The sequence below is a fragment of the Mycothermus thermophilus genome, assembly GCF_041956435.1.
Source record: "Mycothermus thermophilus strain CBS 625.91 unplaced genomic scaffold VTJ04scaffold_1, whole genome shotgun sequence".
Taxonomy (NCBI): Eukaryota; Fungi; Ascomycota; class Sordariomycetes; order Sordariales; family Chaetomiaceae; genus Mycothermus; species Mycothermus thermophilus.
This window is the reverse complement of record NW_027191427.1, coordinates 4,956,022-4,970,129: the sequence shown is the minus strand read 5'-3', so window position 1 is coordinate 4,970,129 and position 14,108 is coordinate 4,956,022. Positions and strand designations below refer to the sequence as shown.

General features: G+C 59.2%; 7 protein-coding genes across 7 annotated transcripts; 4 read left to right on the top strand and 3 right to left on the bottom strand.

Annotated features, from left to right (window-relative positions):
* Positions 1-231: 231 nt before the first annotated feature.
* On the bottom strand, positions 232-2,366 carry VTJ04DRAFT_1862 (uncharacterized protein; the record flags this gene model as incomplete). Its single annotated transcript, XM_069359596.1, has 3 exons — positions 232-279; positions 345-2,183; positions 2,280-2,366. The coding sequence occupies 3 exons, from the start codon at positions 2,364-2,366 to the stop codon at positions 232-234; spliced, it is 1,974 nt and encodes a 657-aa protein (XP_069224470.1).
* Positions 2,367-2,932: 566 nt separating this feature from the next.
* On the bottom strand, positions 2,933-3,746 carry VTJ04DRAFT_1861 (uncharacterized protein; the record flags this gene model as incomplete). Its single annotated transcript, XM_069359595.1, has 4 exons — positions 2,933-3,280; positions 3,334-3,525; positions 3,575-3,621; positions 3,674-3,746. The coding sequence occupies 4 exons, from the start codon at positions 3,744-3,746 to the stop codon at positions 2,933-2,935; spliced, it is 660 nt and encodes a 219-aa protein (XP_069224469.1).
* Positions 3,747-4,518: 772 nt separating this feature from the next.
* On the top strand, positions 4,519-6,746 carry VTJ04DRAFT_1860 (uncharacterized protein; the record flags this gene model as incomplete). The annotated part of the gene is made up of 3 exons (XM_069359594.1): positions 4,519-4,726; positions 4,791-6,517; positions 6,576-6,746. 3 exons carry the CDS (start codon positions 4,519-4,521, stop codon positions 6,744-6,746), a joined length of 2,106 nt encoding a protein of 701 aa, XP_069224468.1.
* Positions 6,747-6,939: 193 nt separating this feature from the next.
* VTJ04DRAFT_1859 (uncharacterized protein) lies at positions 6,940-7,421 on the top strand (the record flags this gene model as incomplete). The annotated part of the gene is made up of 2 exons (XM_069359592.1): positions 6,940-7,099; positions 7,165-7,421. 2 exons carry the CDS (start codon positions 6,940-6,942, stop codon positions 7,419-7,421), a joined length of 417 nt encoding a protein of 138 aa, XP_069224467.1.
* A 365-nt stretch (positions 7,422-7,786) lies between these two features.
* On the top strand, positions 7,787-8,520 carry VTJ04DRAFT_1858 (uncharacterized protein; the record flags this gene model as incomplete). The annotated part of the gene is made up of 4 exons (XM_069359591.1): positions 7,787-7,854; positions 7,911-8,258; positions 8,312-8,384; positions 8,449-8,520. 4 exons carry the CDS (start codon positions 7,787-7,789, stop codon positions 8,518-8,520), a joined length of 561 nt encoding a protein of 186 aa, XP_069224466.1.
* Positions 8,521-9,295: 775 nt separating this feature from the next.
* On the top strand, positions 9,296-9,877 carry VTJ04DRAFT_1857 (uncharacterized protein; the record flags this gene model as incomplete). The annotated part of the gene is made up of 1 exon (XM_069359590.1): positions 9,296-9,877. One exon carries the CDS (start codon positions 9,296-9,298, stop codon positions 9,875-9,877), a length of 582 nt encoding a protein of 193 aa, XP_069224465.1.
* A 455-nt stretch (positions 9,878-10,332) lies between these two features.
* On the bottom strand, positions 10,333-13,572 carry VTJ04DRAFT_1856 (uncharacterized protein; the record flags this gene model as incomplete). The annotated part of the gene is made up of 1 exon (XM_069359589.1): positions 10,333-13,572. The coding sequence occupies one exon, from the start codon at positions 13,570-13,572 to the stop codon at positions 10,333-10,335; it is 3,240 nt and encodes a 1,079-aa protein (XP_069224464.1).
* Between the last annotated feature and the right edge of the window lie 536 nt (positions 13,573-14,108).

Sequence of the window (14,108 nt, the reverse complement as noted above, 5' to 3'; positions counted from 1 at the left end):
CGCAGCAGCAGGGAATCAGTGGTACGTAAGCCGGCGATTGATGTTGTTGCTCACAACACAGAGAATTGTAGAGTTACACCTCGGGCTGGACAAGAATGGATTCCGAGACATAATGAAATAATTGTGGGACTGTGTGCGACAAGCGACGGGACCACCTCAACCGAGACCTCTAACTACCAAGTACCTTGATACATCCAATTCTATGTCTACACATACACTACCCCCTTTTAACTACTGCTCCAGCCTCAAACTCTGAAGCCTCGCCTCTGTTTGAATAACCTGTCCGGAGTTAGTAGATATTCAGAACATGATAGGTACTCGAGAAATGAAAGAAAATAACTCACCTCCAACGCCTGCCGCACCTCCAGGACGCGGCGCACCTCAGCCAACCAGTCGCGGCTCAGCGTCTTGGCCCAGCCCGTCAAGGTATTCATCTCACGGGCAGCATTGTCCAGATCGCCCTCCTCAAGCAGAGTCTGGGTGCGAGTCAGGATGCTCTCAACATCGTCGCCGGCAGCGAGCCCCTGCTTGCGGAACAACACCTTGCTGAGGACGTAGCTGGAGGCGTGGCTGGCAACGCCGGCATCGTCGGGAAGAAGCGAGGCCTTGCGGACCTCAGCGGCGACACGGCGGAAGCGATCAATCAGCTCTGCCGGGGTCGAGACGCCGCGCTGGTAAGCCGAAGGAGGGATGGAGGCGATAGCAGCGTCAACAACTGGGTCGTGGGCGGCAATCTCCTTGAGGGCAACAAGCTCGCGCACGAAGGGCCGCGGGTGGCGAGCATCCTCCAGGCTGGCACGCACGGCCTCAACAGCCACGTGGAGCTGCTGAGCACGCAGGTTGGCGTCAACAACCTCACCCCAGCCGGCCGTCAGGCGCTCAAGGCCCTCGACGGTAGCGGCCAGCTCCCGCAGGCGACCAAGGCGCGCTTCTCGCTCCTCCTCGACGTGCTTCTGAATATCACGGGCAAACTGGCGCTGAAGCTGCACGGCCTGCTCGAGCAGCTGGTTGCCGAGCCGCTCCTCAGCGAGGCGCCTCTCACGCTCCTGGACAAGCTTCGTCTTATTCTCGTAGCTAAGACGCAGCCGCTCCAGCTCGGCCTCGAACTCCTTGCGGAACGCCTGCTCCTGCGCGGCCAGGGCGCTCTCGAGGCGCGACACGAGCTCATTGGCGGCCTTGTCGAACTCGTCGACACGCTGCCGCACCTGCCGCGCCGCCTCGCGCTCAGCCTCCTCTTTGATCTCGCGGATCTTGCTCCCGACGCGCGAGATCTCTGCCTTGGCCTTGCCGATCGCCGCGCCGTACTTCTCGCTGGCACCGTCGTGGTTGATAACAGTGACGATATCGTTGACCATGCGCACGAGATCCTGCACGACGGGATCGGCCGCATCAGGGACAGCGAGCGGGTCGATTGGCGAGGCCGGCGGCCACCGGGACGGCTCGTCGACCTCCGGGGGCCTCCAGGCGGGGGTGGCAGCGGCGGCGGCAGCCGGGACGACAGCGGTTTCGGCGGGCTTCTCCGCCTGCTTCTCGACAACCACGGCCTTCTCGGGTTCGACGGGCTTGGGCTCCGCCTTCTCGGCGGGCTTCTTCTTATCAGCCTTCTTCGAGCTGCTCGGCTTCTTCTTCTCCTCGACCTTGGACTCCGTGGCGGGGAGCTTGGCCGTCTCCTTCTTGGCCTCGGTGACAGCCGGAACTTCCTTAGGCTGGGCAGCAACCTTGGCGGCGGCAGTCTTCTGCACGGAGCTGGACTGGCGGCCCGAGATCTCGCTGCCATCGGCCACGCGCCATGATGCGCCACTCTGGGCAGGAATCGTGACCTGTTCTCCGTCGATACGGCGGCCGGTGGCGCGGCCTGCGGCGTCGGGGAAACGCTTCTTGAAGTCGAGCTCTTCGAGGTACAGGACGGCCTGCTCGCCGTATGGCACGTACTCGGTGAAGAAGTCGTGGAAGTTGTCGTTGATACGCGAGTACCACACGCCGCCGCCGAAGGCCAGGGCACCGAGGAAGGTGATGGTCAAGATGTAGTTGCGCAGGCGGCGGAAGAAGCCCTTCTTGCGGCGAGGAGGGGTCGTCGGAGGTGGGGGAGGAGAGGCACTCTTATTCGTGGCGACGGTAGAGGGAGCGGCAACGGTCGGGGGAGTCTTGGGTTCTTCGGGTTTGGTGTCGGCGGCGTAGAATCTCTAGAGAGGGTGGACATGAAGGAATTAGCTGGTTAGCCTGTGACGTCGGGCATTGTCGCAGTCTTTGCATTTCTCACAAGTCCGGGGGTCTCGTACCTGGGCCGACAGCACGGGGCGCCGCGCAACCTGCCATTGGCGGCCGGCGGCCACCGCCCTCACTGATCGCAGCGATGTCCGCAGCATGGCGGGTGCGGTACGGCGGCGATTGAGGGGAGGGAATGGTGGTGGTGAGATGCGGAAGCACAAAAAAGAGCTCGGCAAAGTCCCGGAGAGAGCTGGAGCTGCGGGCCCGGCAGGAACAGGAATGGAAGGGGTCCCACCAAGGAAGCCCGCGTCTTGGCGATCGAGATGTGTGCCCGGGATTCCGTAACTTACAGAAAATGCGTAAGATACGATACGCGGCACAGGGCTGGCAGCACATCCCGACGCTGGACGTCAACAACCTCTGAGTCCTCCTAAGTAATAACGATGTGACTCCGAGACGCCAAACCACACAGTGCAAATCGTCATTAGATTACCGCGTTGCAGCTGTGTCTATGCCTAGGAGGTAGGTACTGTACACCGAGGCAGCCCCCGGCGGCGCTGCCCAAGTCGTGCAAAACAAACATAACTCGTAGTAGAAAAAAAAAAAAAAGGTAATTAGACGCATCATAACCAGGAGAATCCGCCCAACAGAATGCCCTTCCCGCCCACCACAAACCCCCGTCTCTCCTTGCTCCTCCTCGCTCTTCCTCCTCCTCCCTTCCTCCTCAGCACGCGCAGGGCCCGCCGGCCTGCGTGTTGGCACCCTCGGGTGCGAGGCTGACGCCTGGCCGCTGACCCGGGCGAGAATGCCGTGGGCCGGCCTGGTCGAGCGGCAGCTTCCGAGCAATAGCAGTGAACAACTCCTGGACATTCTCGGCCGTCTTGGCCGACGTTTCGAAGAAGAGCAGGCCAGCCTCGCGGGCATAAGCCTCGGCCTCTGCAGTCGGCACAGCGCGCTTGTCGGGCTGCTCCGTCACCAAGTCCAGCTTGTTTCCGGCCAACGCGATGATGATGTTCTCGTTAGCCTGCCGCTGCAGTTCCTTGACCCACGACTTGGCCTTATCCAGGGATGACTGCGAAAGTCAGCGGGGTCCGTAAGGGATCATCATACTGGACGACAACTTACAGCCTGAGTGATATCATAAACGACAACGGCGCAGTTGGCATTGCGATAGTACATGGGGGCCAGCGACTTGTACCGCTCCTGGCCGGCCGTATCCCAAATCTCGAATTTGACGGTCGTGTTTTCATCGAGGGAGATGGTCTGTGTCAAGAAAGCCGCGCCGATAGTGGATTCCCGGTACGAGTCGAATTGGTCCTGGATGGTCAGCCAAGTTCGGAACGTCGCGAGGAATATTGCATCCTACCTTGACGAACCGCAGGACGATAGAGCTCTTGCCGACAGCCGATTCACCTGTCCTGGATTAGCAGGCGCCCTGCCGAACTGACGCGGATCGTCATCTTACCAAGCAGCACCAACTTGAACTGGGCAAAGCGGTTGCTCAAGCCGCGATTGCCGGGAGGTCCTCGGGTCGCCATGACGATGTGTCGGGATATGTGTGGATGGGCAGTTGTGGTGTGGTGTGGAGTGCTGGGCTGATGGGAGGGGTGTCGAGATGCGTCCCCAGCGACAGGAGCAAGACGGGTTCAAGGTCGCTCGGCGCAATCCGATGAAAGAGGGGACGTTCCTAAACAAAGCACGAGGACTCGCGGTCGATCGTGCTCTCAGGGCGGAAAGCAACAGTCGGGCGTGGTGGGTTGGTCGTTGAACTATTGAGCACGGGGGCCGATGTTGGATTCGTCAGTTGAGTGGCAGTGAAGAAAGGCCGGCGGGAGTGTTGCGGACTGCAGGACGGCTGGACGGGACCGGCTCTGCTGCTGCACTGGCTGTCAGTGGTCGCCGCGCAGGCACACGTCAGGCCTGCCGATAACAGCGGGCAACAGCGGACGGCACAAGCAGATTGGCCCGTGCATGGATCCACGTGATGGCGTGCCTGGCCTGCTGACAGTGGGCCCGGCCGCGGCTTCTCCCTCATTCCTGTGATGCCAGGGATGGGAATTGCCAAGATGCCAAGCCTTCCGTTTGATGTTTGACGACATTACGACATCTGTGACATGTGGTCGTATTGGGCCCTGTAAGGTACAGGGATGTGGCTGTAAGCAATTCAAAGACAACGGACAAGCTGGAACTTGACAATCCTCAACTTCCAGCCTCCCAACCCAACCAGCAAACAGCCTTCTCTCGCAACAACCTCCGCTCCGTACCCGTTGACCCCGAGTCAACGCTGGTCTACATCGGCCGGGACCCGCCATGGCCCTTCCGTTCCGCGACATCAACGTCCAGGCGGCGTCCGACGCCTACATCTTCTCGTCGCCCTCAACCCCCGATGCGCCCGCTCTCCTTGTCGAGCGTCCCACGGGCGACCTACGCTTGAGCGATGCCACCTTGCTCGCCGGCAAGCGAGTGTCTCGCGTGTCGAGCATCGCCGGTATTCTGGGAATTATTCGCCTGCGGCTTGGTAAGCGGCGCCCGTCCAGTACCGTACCCCCTTAAACCCTCCGGGGTAGCTAACACACGCCCAGACAAATACATCATCGTCATCACCAAGGCCCAACCCGTAGGCCGTCTCCAAGGCCACCAGGTGTACCGCGTAGCCGCCACCGACTTCCTTCCCCTCCGCGAACGACAGGTGCACGATCCAGATGAGGACCGCCTGCTCGCCTTGTTGCGCACGTTGCTCGCCACGACCCCCATGTTCTTCTCTTACGCCGTCGACGTGACCAACAGCTTCCAACGCCAGGCCCAGCAAGATGTCTCTGCCCCCCTGTGGCGCCGCGCCGACGACCGTTTCTTCTGGAACCGCTTTGTTGTGTCGGACCTCATCGACTTCCGGAACCGCGGTGCCCGCGGCCAGCCAGCACCCCAAGTTGGCATCGACCCCTATATCCTGCCCGTCATTTCGGGTGTGCTCGAGATCCGCCCCACCACCTTCAAAGGCACACCCCTTACCCTGGCTCTCATCACCCGCCGCTCGCGCCACCGCGCTGGCACCCGCTACTTCACGCGCGGCCTGGACGACGAGGGGCACCCAGCCAACTACAACGAGACGGAACAGGTCCTGATTCTCAATGACTCGGCCTCGGGGCTGGGCGGGTTTGCTGGCGGCCCCGGCGCTACCCGCGGCCCTAGCGGCGGCGACATGCAGATCATGTCGTACGTCCAGACCCGTGGCAGCGTCCCTGCCTACTGGGCCGAGATCAACACCCTCAAGTACACGCCGCGCCTCCAGATCCGAGCGGTGGAGGCCGCCCTGCCTGCCGCCCGCGCTCACTTCGAAGAGCAGATCCGCCTGTATGGCGACAACTACCTGGTCAACCTGGTCAACCAAAAAGGCCGCGAGGCTCGTGTGAAGCAAACCTACGAGCAGGTTGTCGAGCATCTGGTGTCCAGCCCGCGCGAACGCATCCAGGGCGACAGCCTCACCGCCGAGAAGTTTCACACCATCGAGTCCGCCAGCTCGGGGAAGCCCCTTGACCGTCTTCACTACGTATACTTCGACTTCCACGCGGAGACCAAGGGCCTCAAGATGCACCGTGCGCAGCTGCTCGTCGACCGGCTGCACGACGCCTTGATCGCCCAGCAGTACTTCCGGGCGGCTGATGCGCCTGGCGCCGCCCGCGTCGACGGCCGCCTCGAGGTGCGCAGCCTGCAATCCGGCGTGGTCCGCACGAATTGCATGGACTGCTTGGACCGCACCAACGTGGTGCAGAGCATGCTCGGCCGTTGGACCCTCGACCGCATGCTCACTGACTTGGGCCTGCTCGCCCGCGGCGCCCGCTTCGCGGATGAGGACCCGGCTTTTGAGGAGCTGTTCCGCAATCTGTGGGCCGACAACGCCGACGAGGTCGCCCGCGGCTACGCCGGCACGGGTGCCATGAAGACAGACCTGACCCGCCTGGGCAAGCGCACCAAGGGCGGTGCGCTTCAGGACGTCCGCGTCTCCGTCACCCGCTACTGGCGCAACAACTTCTTGGATGGTCCGCGCCAGGACGCGTTTGATCTGTTCCTTGGTGCTTATCAGCCTCCGGCCGGCGGAATTGGTGCGGGCTACCTCTTCGCCGACCGCAGGCCCGTTTGGATCCAGAGTGTCCCCTACATTCTTGCCTTTGGCATCTTCTTCATCCTCTTTGCCATGTATTCCCCGAGGCTTCCCGACTCGGCCGTCTGGCCGCTTCGCCTCTTCATCGGTTTTTGGACTATTGTCTCCCTGTGGTGCCTGCATTTTATCCTTACCCACGGGATGCTCTATGTACGTGTCCTTTTCATTCCCATGCATGAAGAACCCTCACTGACCAAACTGCTTCCAGGTCAACTGGCCCAAGCTGAACCCGCGGCCGTGGGCCACCGAGGGCTACCACGAGACGATCAGCCGCGTGCGCAAGGATCGTATCCTGGGTCCGCTGGTGGCCAGGCACGAGCGTGGGTTGAGCACAGCTCGTTATGTCAATGCCGAGGAGGGCAAGAAGCGCATGGATTGATTAGAGCTGGCTTTCTTGTGTGTTTTATTTCACTGGAGGGGAATTTTTGTAGGATTTTAATAGACGCATTTCGGGGTCTCGGACAACATATGTACATTTAGATATTTTCCGTTTCTCCTCGTCTGCTGCAGAGTCCCTTCCTTCCGGAACCTAGAGCTTGACTCTGACGTCGCGGAAGGAACAACGCAGTGGTATGTATCTCTTCTGCCTTGGGGCGACACGGCTACCATCTTTGTCTCTTTTTCCTTCCTCCACCCTTCCTCCATCCACAAACTCGTTTCCCAGAAACAACCACTCACTTCCCCAAGAAACCAAGACCTTGACACGAATACAATCGCCATCGGAACCATCCTGTAAGCCCACTCTGCAGACTCCGTGTGTTGCTATCTGAACAGCAAACTAACCAATATTCCCAAAGCCGGAACGTCCATTGTCAATCTACTCTCTATCGCGATATTCCTTGCCAATATGACCGACCCATTCCTGAAAATCGAGATCAAGATGCGTCGCATCATCCGGGACCAACTCAAGAAGGTCCTTGAGCTGAGGAATGCCGGCATTCCCTCGAGCGAACTGTCGAAGCGCATTGAGAAGATGATGATACGAGTTCTCAGCCTCCGCGTGGATATCCCGCGCTTGCTCTACAAGCGCAGAATGTTGAAGGGCAAGCTCTGAGAGGCAGAGACAGGGTTGATGGAGTTGAGATTGGGAAGGCTTGGTCGGTGGTCGGGGTCCATGGAGTCAGAAACCTGAGGTTGGAGGGGATGGTTCCATGTCAGTAGCATCATAAGGCAGGCCATCGCTGATCTGCTCTCGGTGACGAATGGCAACCTCTGACTTCTTCTACTCAATATTCCACTTGAGCTGTGACTCGGCAAGAAAGCATCAGTGGCATGCAGGGGCCAGCACCTGCGTCGGGAGTATCTCCTCGCCGTCCTAGATTCCATGGTAACAAAACCGTCGCTGAAACCTCGACCTTCGCCGACTCAATCTTAAGGAAGCCTTCCCTCGTCATTAATTATCCTCCATCCACTAAAATCATGAGGCCTTATCTGAGGATGAAGATGATGATGATGGGACATGGAATGGTCGGGACCAGTCGTAACAGGTACGTTGCGCTCATGGTGTATCAGCGTCCAGTTCATACTGACTTCTTTTGCAAAGCCGCATCTACAGCAAAACCCACTCTGAGAACATGGTCAAAGCCAAGACAAAAGAGCCGCCGGAGGTCATCACAATTATCGACGACTCGGAGGATTCCTCGAGCGCTTCTGAAGACTTTGAAGGCACCAACTACCTCCAAGACTCGGAAGCCGACATGGAGGACTCGGCGGAAGAAACCGAAGATTCCTCGGACTTCGAGGACTTTGGAGGCGATCGAGAGGAACCATATGACAACTGTCTGAGCTTTGCCCTGTCTGGCAAGTCTTCTGGGGCCTGCAAGATTGTTCCTGGAAAAACATCTTGTGTCCGCTGCATCAAAACTCGCAAGCTGTGCACTCGTCTGGAGGTGTCCCTTCTTCCAGATGAGAGGCTGGTTAGGTCTCTGATCCATCATCTCACAGGCCACCCATTTATGCCTTGTCCGTTGCCTTGTTCGTCCGCCAGCGCCGGATGGAGTATCCCGAGCAATCGGATGTAAGTCTCCTGTGCTAGCTCCGATGATGACCCGCGGAATTAAACCTGGCTGACCAGTGCTTAGTTCCTCAAGGATCTCCGGACAACCGTCAAGAAACTCAGGAGCTGTGTCAATGCTGGCCCATCTTCCCTTTGAGATTGCCCCTCACACTCCCAGCTCCGAGCTGGCTTCGACTCGACCTGCTTCCACACCAGGAAACAAGAGGTCAAAGGGGGTGAAGAAAGTGAAGCCAACCCAAAAGAACATCGCCAGGACTCACAACATCAGCAAACGTGTTCACAAGCACAACCCAAGGGTTCATGACACAAGCAGGAAGGCTAGATCCAACACACCCTCAAGTGATGAAGATAATTTGCAGAGCTTAACAAAGCTCGAGAAGGCGGTAGAGAAAGTTGTAGAGTCTGGCCAAGTTGATCATGGGATGAGAGTGGTGACTGGGTAAGGAAACTGGGAGGATATTGACATTTCCCCTGACCTTGGTAGGGAATTCAGAGAATCACTTTAACGCTACTCTGATACAACCACCTTCAGTCAACCACCGACTGGGCTCTATACCTAGTTAAACTCATATTCCGCGATGTTATGTCTAATTGAGTCTTCTCATGCGCAGAGCATTATTTACTTACCCAGCGTATGCGAATATCCCACTCACTATCAGCCACAAGACCCCCTCATTCTTTCTGTAAACTACTACCTTTCGCAACAAATATTTTCACCTTGTCGACGCTTCAACAAGCCCCCCTTGACTAGGGCAGACAACACAAACACGTTGATACAAGCCAGCTCGGATACCGCCCTGGTCCCACCGAGGTCAACATCGATCACCTTCACTATCACAAGTGTCGGGATTCAGTACGTCTTCTTTCTCTCCATGCTAGAAGACTTACACTGACAAAACCTCGTCGAAGACATGAACGCCACTCCGAACAACAATCCGGCTGGCACCGCAGCCCAAGACGCAGCAGAGCCGAACAGCGACGAGCAAAACGTCGACAACCTGCGTGCCCAAATCGCAGTTTGTGCGAAGGAGATCACGTCCGAGACGCGGAAGATTTTCCGCAAGGTTCACAAAACACAAGCTCAGTTCAGAAAGTTATTCAAGGGTGCTCAGCACGAGACATCTCGGGTGTCTGGAATCTTGAACAGGATCAAAAGAGAGTTGCAGAGCTTAGCCTTGTCTTCCCAGGAGGCAAACTATGCTGCGCCCCTCCGTGTCTTTCTGAATGCGACCAACCATCTGGAACGCCAACTGCCCCAGGTCAAGCCAGATATGGCCGAGCTTAAAAAGCATCTAACTGAGGCGAATGCTCTTACCACTCTTCTCAAGTCGTCCGAGAACCAGGCACTCTTCGAGGCACACATGATCAAACCTAGCTTGGAAATACTTGAGGAGCATGTGTCCTCCGCCAACAGTATCTTCGAGGATCTCGAGGCACGCGCTGATGCTATCCTGGCCTTTGGCAGGACCATCTCCCAGGTGCCTAGGATGTGAGTGGATGGAAATCGCAGCGTCATGGGAGTCCGAGAATTCTACTAAGAAGGGATGGAGCAAGGGCCGAGCTTGAGCTGAAATATGCAGAATGGTTAGTTAGGAGAATGGAATCGCGATGACTTCAGAACAAGTCTCACTCTGACCCGTGTGATGCCCTTATGATTGAGATATCTCGCTAGCCCTGTGAACTCAAGAACTTCTCAATTAAGGAAATAAGAGAATCGTCGGTGTGTGTTGACATAGAGTCCTAATGGAACCCCCTGGATGCTCCCATCCCAATCCGAACCCATGCAATTACCCCCATCCAATACTCCTGATCCAACCCAAGACAGACAAAGGAAATGCAAAAAACAGAGAGAGCGACAATCAAAAAGACACCTCGGCCAAAAGCCCTATCATCCCAAACCTTCGTCAGGGCAACAACCCCCCAAAACAAACGGCGTCATCACGGCCCACTACAACCACAACAACCACCTCACCCCCCTGACTACCCCCTTCCCCATGCCAACTATCAACCTTACCATCATGACAATAAACCAAACATACCACATACACCCGACCAACAACCACTCCACCACCAGCCACCCGGCGCGCCTAACCCACCTGAACCGCCTCCTCCTGCGCCGGAGCATCTTATCCATCGAGTCCACCACCCTCTTGACCTTCAGCCTCTGCCCGACAACCAGGTCCTGGTTGACCTCGTCCGCCTCGTCCGCCGCCGCGTGTGCCAGCGACCCCAGCTCCTCGGCGACCTTTTCGCGAAGGGCATCCGCGCGGCGCCGCAGCGCGGGTGCCATCTGGCCCAAGAACCTGTCGCTCTGCACTTCGAGATGGGACGCGGCGTCCTCGGCCGCGCGGACCAGCGCGCGGGTGGCGGATGGATACACCTCTGTAATGGCGAGCGGGGTCGACAACAGGCGCTGTTGAGCGGCGCGGTCGTTGGGGAAGGAGAGGCGGGCGATGTCGGTCCAGGTCGGCCCCGGGCCGAGTCGGGGGTGGCAAGGGAGGGCTGGCGGACGGCGCTCGCGGGCGCGGCGATCCATTTCGGCGGCGCGGATGCCGGCGCAGAGGAGGAGGGTTTGTAACCTGGCAAGGTCGCGACGGGAGAGGGCAGAGGGTGGAGATGGGGTCTTCTTAGAAATGCTGGCCCATGAGGGGTCGGCCGGAGTGGATGACTGGGGTCCTTGAGGTGGCTGCGGATCGGCCTGCGGTTCGTCGCTGTCGGCCTCGCCAGGTTGAAGACGAGCCAACGGTGGGGGAGGGGAGACGCTCGGGGAGGCTTTCTGGATGTCGATTCGCGGCGGCTTAAGCAACTCGAATCTCGACGACCGACGGCTCAGCGGTTGGACTGCTGGGAGCTGCAATTGTAGCTGCTCAGATGTCGTTTGTGTGGCTTGCGGTTCTGGCGACAGCTTTGCATCTATGGTCGACAGATTACGACCGTGGCGAGGTACACGGGGTCGACCTCTAGACTCGGCCTCGGAGTCGTCCGACAAGGCCTTATCGTCCTCCTTGCGCCACAGGATATCGCCAACCTTGGATACGCCACTGCGAATGACGGTCTCGATGCGAGGTCCGCGAAGCAGAGACCGGAAGCTGATGCCGCCGTCGTCCCCACGCAACCGTGTGCCGCCGATGCTCTTGTGAGAGCGATGGCCGCGCTCTCCAACCGGGCTTCTGGAGGGCTTGCGTAACGGCGACGACATGCCACTGCTGGCTGGTTCGGGCGTACTCGTCATTATGCTTTCAGGGGCGGGGCTGGAACTCGGCACCAGGCTATCGTCTGGGTTGTGTTCTGCCCGCTCCTTGCTGCGGTCGCGGAAGATGTTGCGGACCTTGTTGAGCGGGTTACGGTGAGGAGAGCTTGGACGACTGGACGCCGGTGACAACTCGGACCCAAGTTCCGGTACCTGACCTCCGGGGGTAGGGCGCAAGGCTGGAGAGCCTGCACGAGACCCATACCCTTCGATGGAGAGCCGCCGAGCCCCCGGCACCTCCAGACTTGCGCGTCCTGCATACGAAGAGCGCGGTAGCCTCGGAGCGCTGCTCTCGGCCTCGCTGGGATCGGCGTGCGAGTCAGCACGCAGGCGGCTAGGAGGAGCCGAAGGCTCGGGCGTTGTGGGCTCTTTGATCCTGCCGGTCGTAGGGTCATACAACGGGTGCGACTCGGCCTCTCTCTGTTCCCTGGCGATTAGCTCTTCCATCTGCTTCTCCAACACAGATCGGACGCCTGACCGGCGGCGGTCACTATCTGTCTCAGACGACTCGGACATGGAACCACGACGCGGGCGCAACAGGTCGCGATGAACGAGCGAATTTGTGTGGCGGTGGTGGGAGCCCTTGAGTGCGCGCAGCTTTTGCTGAGCGCGGTCCCTGGCGGCACTGAGGACATGCTCATGTTCGTGGCGGTTGTCTGGGGTCTTGTCACCCTGCGCGCGGGCATCCAGAGGTTCCCTCGACGCTGGCGTAACCAGTCGTGTTGGCGCATCCTGAGGAAACACTCGTCGGCCGAGGCGATCTTCAACCAGCTTCTTGTTGTCGTCCAGCTCCAGCCAGTACACGTCGGCGAGCATGTCCGCCGGGTCGATGACCCAGTCAACGCGCGGCCGGCGGGGCTTGGCGGCAGCCCTCGGGTTGGCCGGCGGCGGCGATGCTTCGAGGGCGGCAGCAGCGGCGTGTGAAAACGGAGGGAGGGCCGGCTTCCCTGGTATACGAGCTTGGCCAGTAGCCACCCATCGAGCCACCTCATCGACCCACTCCGACACCCGCGCGATGTCGTTGAAGCCGAGCTCCTCGCCGTCGATGGGACGTCGCTCACGAGCGCGGACTTTGCGGTTGCGTATGTACTGCAGCGGATTGTATGGACGGCCGAGACGTGGCTCGGGTTCGCGGGTGCTGACACGGGAGACGGGGGCTGAGTTGCCGGGCGTCGTAGGGGGTGAGCCGGGCCATGGCCTGGGCAATTCCGGTTCGAGAGGCGGGAGCAGCTCGAGAACGCGACGGTACTGAGCCATCAGCTCGAGATATTCCTTGGCTTTCTGGGCCCTGGCGAGGGTAGAAGTGGTGAAGGGATAGCGATAGACAGATTCAAACGCAGGCTGTAAGGAAGGGAAGACGCGGTTCACGCCGACACGTGGTGACCGGTCGGGTTTTGGTGAGGCAGTCCGCGAGACTCTCCGCTGTTGTTGCAGGTGGTAGCGCAAGCTGGCTCCCGGAGCTGCGTCGGGAAGAGGAGCCAGGCGCGGCGGTGTGTGTTGAGAGACTTGCCTCCGAGAGGCAAGCCGTCGGGACTCGCTGAGGTTCAGGGCCATGTTGACGATCTGCGCTGCGTCCATTTCGAGGCGGGTAGTCGGGTTCATGGGTTGGCCGGTCGTGGAGCCCTCGTGGCTCCGGTCCGAGGCGACGGGATCGACATCTTGAACGGGATCTCGGCGGGAATGCAGGGCGTCGGTGAGGAGGAAGCCGCCGCTAGGACGAGCCTTGTGTTGACGGTGGAGGGCCGATGAATGGCGTTTCGTGGCATGACTGAGGTCGGCGCCGTGCGGAGGGCTGAGGGGATCGGGGTTGGCCGTGGTAGCCCGGGCTCCGTCAGCGCTGAGGCCGCCGGCAGGATTGTCGAAGCGGGCCAGAGTTGAGTGCCGAACGGCGGGTTGGGGGCGGATGCGCGGAGGAGGACTCGAGTCCCGGTCCGCCATGGCGGGCCGGACTTGACGCGAGGGCGTGTGGTGAATTACGAGGCGTTGGTGTTAGGAGTGCTGCATGGCTGGAGTGGTTCTGGCGAAAAATGCCATGTGAAGGAGGAGTCGGAAGAAGAAAAGAGCGTCATTGGAAGGATCCAGCGCCAGAGCCGGAATGCGTCAGGTGGATCGCTTTTCCGGGTTGCCTGGATTGTTGAGCAGGCGAGCCCCTGCAAATTTGGCTGCAGGGCCGGAGACCCACTGTTACCCGCAGCATGGTTTCGGAGTCAGCACTGTAAATGGGATGCAGCGAGACCTCGGACAACCGGCTTGGAACCTCCACTCTCTTTCGGATGTGCGCCAACATGTGACGACGGAGGGGATACAACTATAAGTTAGGACCTGATGGAATCATACGTATTATGCCTAGACAATAGACCTACGGTGCTAACAAATCAGTTTAAACCACAAATCATGGATATCCAGGTGATCCGTAACCTCAACTCCCACAACACCAATCCCATCCGTCCATGTCATGAACCAACCAAACCTAC